The sequence below is a fragment of the Canis lupus genome, chromosome 9, assembly GCF_003254725.2.
Source record: "Canis lupus dingo isolate Sandy chromosome 9, ASM325472v2, whole genome shotgun sequence".
In the NCBI taxonomy this organism is placed as follows: Eukaryota; Metazoa; Chordata; class Mammalia; order Carnivora; family Canidae; genus Canis; species Canis lupus.
The window spans coordinates 61,249,653-61,256,075 of NC_064251.1; the positions used below are offsets into that span (position 1 = coordinate 61,249,653).

At 44.6% G+C, this 6,423-nt stretch overlaps 1 protein-coding gene across 1 annotated transcript; it reads right to left on the reverse strand.

Moving 5' to 3' along the window:
- Nucleotides 1-219: 219 nt before the first annotated feature.
- Nucleotides 220-1,179, reverse strand: LOC112677122 (olfactory receptor 5C1). Its single transcript, XM_025474985.1, has one exon. It carries the CDS (start codon nt 1,177-1,179, stop codon nt 220-222), a length of 960 nt encoding a protein of 319 aa, XP_025330770.1.
- Nucleotides 1,180-6,423: the final 5,244 nt, after the last annotated feature.

Consider the following 6,423-nt stretch of genomic DNA (forward strand, 5'->3'; position numbering starts at 1 on the left):
AGCCACATTAACCTGATCTTGGTTCTGGCTCTAGGTCTAGAGTAACCCCCTATAGAGATTCTTGCCTCTCTCCTGTAAGCTTCTCCCCCTTTACAGTCTCTTCAACAATGACAAGAGACACCCAAGCCAGAGGTTCATCTATCTTTACCCACAGTGACAGGGGCCAGAAAACGACCTCTTATCTTGTCATAATTCCAACCAAGCTCCTTGGACCTCTTATTAGTGCTCTGGACCAGGGCAGCAGAATCGGCTCCAAGTCTTTCTGACTGCCTCCTTGACCTCCTTGTTGCGGAGGCTGTAGATGAGCGGGTTGAGAGCTGGGATGACAAGAGTGTAGAACACAGATGCCATCTTGTCGGTATCCAGGGCATAGCTGGAGCTGGGACGCAGGTACATGAAAGTAAGTGTCCCGTACAGCATGGCCACAGCTGTGAGGTGAGAGCCACAGGTAGAGGCTGCTCGCTGACGGCCTTCTGCCGAATGCATGCGAATCACAGCCCCAGCAATGAAACCATATGACACGGCAATGACCAACACAGTGGCTGTCTGGATGAAGCCACAGACAGTGAAGAGGAGGAGCTCATTGAGACTGGTGTCATTGCAAGAGATGGCCAGCAGTGGAGGGATATCACAGAAGAAGCTGTTGACCTCCCGAGACTGGCAGAAGTTCAGGCGGAAGGTGAGGGTTGTGTGGACAAAGGCACTCACTGCCCCACTCAGACCTGATGCTCCCAGCAAGGCCAGGCATACACACCGAGACATGGCTGTTGTGTAGAGGAGAGGGTTTCTGATGGCCACATAGCGGTCATAGGCCATGGCTGCCAACAGGCAACACTCAGCATCAGCCAGCCCTGCAAACACAAACATCTGGAGGGCACAGGCTATGTAAGGAATAGTGGCGTGGGGCAGCAGCAAGTCCACTAGCATCTTGGGGCCGATGGCTGAGGAATAGCAGGCATCCAGCAGGGAGAGGTTGGCCAGGAAAAAGTACATAGGTGTTTGGAGCCGGGCATCCATACGGATCAGCAGCACCATGCCCACATTTCCCAGCAGGCTGACCAGGTAGACTGGCAGGAAAATCAGGAAGAGGGTCACTCGTAGGTCCCAGCGATCCGTGATGCCCAGGAGGATGAATTCAGTAGGAGTAACCCTGGTCCAGGTGAAGTTCTCTGTAGTCATCCTGCTGGACAGAGACTAAGGAGAGGCACTGAAAGCCAGGTATAAGAAATAGGTTATGCTCATCATGGAGGAGAAAGCACTGGGAGGCAGGAAGACTTGGGCTTCCATCTTACTTGTGTAACAAGATTGCTCTATGTCCCTGGACAAGCCACATAACCTCTCCAAACCTTCCTTTCTATCTCTAAGGAGTTGCTGCAACTTAAACTTACTGAGGGCAGGAATCTTGTCTATCTTACTCAGTTTTGTATCCACAGTACTGAGAACATTGCCTGGCACATAGTAGGTGCTCAACAAATTTTTGCTAAATGACTGAATGATGAGCAAGATGATAGCATCTGGCCAATGATGGAACACTCCATGACTCTAGATGCATTCTGCTCTCCAGTTTCCCAAGGAGGAAAAGAGACAATGAAATGGAGAGTCTTCTGACCCAAAAGGTAACTAGTAATGAATCTTGAGGTTCTGGGAGAAACTCTTTCCATTGGAATAAGACCTGGGTGAAGAGAGCGCAGAAGTGGTCTAGTATCTTGGGGTGATAACAATGAGTGGACAACAGAATATTTGGATGTATTCTAGGGCCACATTCTCCACCTCTCTGAGCCTCAATTTTCTCATCTGTGTAATGAGCAAAAATGGTACAAGGATTAAATAAGATAATGCATGTAAAGCATCTGTCTCACATAGGGCCTGGTAGGATCAATGAGCTGAATTGAGCTAATGCCTTGCCTCACTCACTACTGGAAGAAAGCAAACTTACAGGCAACCAAACAGTGTAATTTCCAGAAAATGTAACATTATTTCACATTCCTGTGCCTTTGCACTTGCTCCTTCTGCCTAGAACCCATTTCCTCTTTTTGTATTTGGCAAAATTTATCTCTAATATAAAGGCTTAATTAATGCACCCAAAGTAAATAAAACTTGCTTGTACCCTGCTGCAATGGGGCTTATATCTATCATGGACACATCATCATCCTGTTGCATGAGGGGGCTTGGAGCTCCTTGATTCAATATTCATTCAACCAACATTTATTGAATACTACTACACACTGAGAATTGCCCTGCAATTCATTTACTTCCAGTGTATAAGTAATAATTCAATAAATAGAATGTATAAAACAGTGAAAAGAATATGAACATAAGCAGCATGCAGACTTGGTTTTGAGTTCGGGTTCCACTACTTTCTGGTGTGTAAATTTGGGCAAGTTACTTCCCTTCTCTCAACCTGTTTTCTCCTTGTATTTTAAGAATCAGACTGTTTCTGTTGGAGGGTTCTATGAGGGTTTAGGTGTGCAGCATAGGGCCTGGAGCTGAGTAAATGCTCTTTCCTCTTCCTTAGAGGGAAGTTTAGGTGTTTGGCATCTACTGGTGCCTGGTGAGGATGATGAAGGTCTTCCTACAAAGCATAGCTTGGATGAAAAAATTTCATGGTGTCACATGCTGGTGAGGTTGTGCTGATGGAAATGTAAATTGGGACATTTGAAAGGAATCTGTTAGTTAAAGACCCAAAACTGTGCATACCCGTGTGTCTTAGCCTGCTGTAGACTGCTCTAACAAAGCACCATAGACTGTGTGACTTTAATAACAGACGTTTATTTCTGGTGGTTCTGGAGGCTAGGAAATCTGAGATGAGGATGCCAGCATGGTTGGCTACTGGTGAGAGCCCTCTTTTTGACTTGCTGATGGTTGCTTCCTTGCTGTATCCTCAAATGGCAGAGATAGATAGCAAGCTGTTTGATCTTTTCTTATAAGGGCACAAATGCCATCATGAGGACCCCACCCTCACGACCTCTTCAAAATCTGATTATTGTCCAAAGGCTCCGCTTCCAAATTACATCACACTGAGGGGTAGGGCTTCAACATATGAACTGGGGAGGACACAATCAGTCCATAACACCTAGTAATTCTGCTTCTTGGTGTTTACTTTTGAAAACTCTCACATGTGTATACAAGGAGACATGCACAAGAGTACATTCACTCCTGGACTGTTTGTAATGGCCAAACATCAGCCAAGCCTAAATGTTTATCAGTAGGCTCATGGGAGTTAAACAGGTATGGGTTCAACTTATATATATATTAATGTTGAGAAATCTCAAAAACATATTGAGATGAAAGCATGATTTTCAGAAAAATATACAAATTGATGAAAAAGCACAAAATGATTTTTATGTATATGTATATGACCCATTCTGCCGGGTGCTCTGACCAAAGATGGGATCCCAGCTAAAGAACCTCAGGGCACTTCAGGAAGTTGTATCACTTTTGCCCCATACACACATCCAGAACTAACCTTTCTTTTCTATTATGATTCAGGGTCACTTTTTCCTAGGAAGCTTCATCTCAACACCCAACTGTCCAACCTCTCATGTTGGAGCCCCAGTCACTAGACTCTGTACTATAGACCTCCTCCATCGTTTTATAATTACCTAAGTGTTTGTCTCTCTCACCTAATCAAGCATTTGGGACTCTGCCTAATTCTTCCCTCTATCCTTGGGGATACAGAATTTTAAGGATCTTCCCCTCCTCCTTAGTGGGGTCACTGGTGGAGTTCAGGAAAGCCTCTAGGGATAGAGAAACTACTTGTTCTCTGTGAACTAATCAACTGGATGGCTGAAGTTCTGCATTCAGAACCCATTAGTCAACCCCTTGTGTGTTTCAGTGTCCTGTCTGGAAAACAAGCACTACTCACCTTCACAATGTGAGGAGCAGAGCTGCTTCAAGTGCCTTTCCATTTCTCCATCTGTAAATGGGGACAGTGACACTTCACAGCTTTTAAATTGCCTTGAAATTTTTCAGTGCAAGGATCCCCAAACTTCAATTATGGAGTAGTGTGTGTGCACATGTGTACACATGCACAAAACACAGTTAATTCTCCATTAATTTCTCTCCCATGAGAATATTCTAGCATATCTTTCCTTGAAGGTCAGAAAATTGAGTTCCAAAGAATGGGGAGTTGTTCCAAGATGCATAGCCATGAAGGAATAAAGTTGGGGCTTAAACTCACGTCAGGGTCCAAAGGCAATTTCTTTGTCTCTAGGCAGAGACTCTAACTAGATCGCTTAATGGCTCACCCAAGCCTGATGGTTGCCACTGTCTTGTTTCTGTTCTGTGATCTTTAGATTGAGCAGATGGGCTAGATCAGTGGTTTTCAGTGTACGCTATGGACTTCCGTCATTAGAATTACTGGTGAAGCTTTGTGTAAAAATATATGGCTGTGCATGGTGTCTAGAAATTCTGATTCAGTTGATCTAGAGCAGGCCTCAGAAATAGGTACTTGAAAGAAATTTCCAGGTAATTGTGGTATGCTACATGATTTGGGACTCCTGGGCAGCAGAGTTTCTTAATCTTGAGTGCGCATAGGAATCAACCAGATATCTTGTTAAATGCAGATTCTGCCTCAGAAAGACTGGGAAGGGGCTGAGATTCTTCTTTTTAAATTTGTTTTTATTGAAGTTCAATTTGCCAACATATAGTATAACACCCAATGCTCATCCCATCAAGTGCCCTCCTCAGTGCCCATCACCCAGTTACCCCAATGCTCCACCCACCTCCTCTTCCACAACACTTTGTTCATTTCTGAGAGTTAGGAGTCTCTTATGGTTTGTCTCCCTCTCTGATTTTTCCCACTCAGTTCCCCTCCTTTCCCTTCTAGTCCCTTTCACTATTTCTTATATTCCCCATAGGAGTGAAACCATATGATGATTGTCCTTCTCCGATTGACTTACTTCACTCAGCATAATATTTTCCAGTTCCATCCACATCGCAGCAAATGGTGGGTATTTGTCCTTTCTGATGGCTGAGTAATATTCCATTGTATATATAGACCATATCTTCTTTATCCATTAATTAGTGAGTTGAAGGACATCATGGCTCCTTCCACAGTTTGGCTATTGTGGACATTGTGAGATACCACCTTGTACCAGTTAGAATGGTGAAAATTAACAAGACAGAAAACAACAAATGTTGGAGAAGATGTGGAGAAGGGGGGACCCTCTTGCACTATCGGTGGGAATGCAAACTGGGGCTGAGATTCTGCGTTCATTTCTAGCAAACCCCCAGATGCTGCTGATGCTGCTGGTTTGGGCACCATGCTTTAAGTAGTAAGACCCTAGGTCATATTGGAGAGCATTTTCAGCTCTGACATCTTAAAATTCTAACTTTCTGGAGGATTCTTTTCCTGCTAGCTCCTTGCTCTCTGTTGGCTGTTTTTTTTTAATAAATTAATTTTTTATTGGTGTTCAATTTACCAACATACAGAATAACACCCAGTACTCATCCTGTCAAGTGTCCCCCTCAGTGCCCGTCACCCAGTCACCCCCACCCCCTGCCCTCCTCCCCTTCCGTCACCCCTAGTTCGTTTCCCAGAGTTAGGAGTCTTTATGTTCTGTCTCCCTTTCTGATATTTCCCACACATTTCTTCTCCCTTCCCTTATATTCCCTTTCACTATTATTTATATTCCCCAAATGAATAAGAACATACACTGTTTGTCCTTCTCCGATTGACTTACTTCACTCAGTTTTGTTGGCTGTTTTGACTGTTTTGACCCATCCTCTCTCTCCAGGCCCTAGTATACTCATAAACGCATTTAAGTTTGGTGAGGTTGGCCTCTTGGCATTTCTCAATATGTGGCTTGACTAGTTCCAAGCAAGCTTGAGTTCCTAGCCCATTCCTCTTTGACACAGGCATTTGATATGTCTTAGTCCAGATACTCTCCCTATGATGGTGTGTAGTTACTGGGTTGTTAGGATATACCTAGAAGGTGGAGGTGGGTGGGGAGATCTTCTGGCAGAGCACCTTCAATTCAGCCCTTGGGGTGAGAATGGTAGGGGCAGGTAGCAGGGATGTCCCCACTCCAACATAGGAACAGGAGGACTTATACTCTTCTTGGGCCCTGGGAGAATGGCCTCTCTCTGTTTTTGTCCTGAATCCTTCCCTCTCTGCTGTACTAGACTCCATGGAGACTCCCTCTCCATCTCCTTTGGGCACTCCATGATAGCTGGTGGCAGGGGAATGCCAGGGATGACTCATTCTTTGGTACCTGGGGAGGATGGAAAAGTTTGGTTAAGTGGGTCCCAGGTTCTGTGTGATGAAGACAATCATGCTACTTGGGGAGAGGGATTCCCTTGGCTTGCTTTCCCCATTATTCTTAGGGCTCAATATTTTATTATTGGCTATTGTGGACAATACACAAATTCTTTTTGTGGTTCTCCTAACACTTCACATTGTTCCTCTTGCCTGAAATGTTC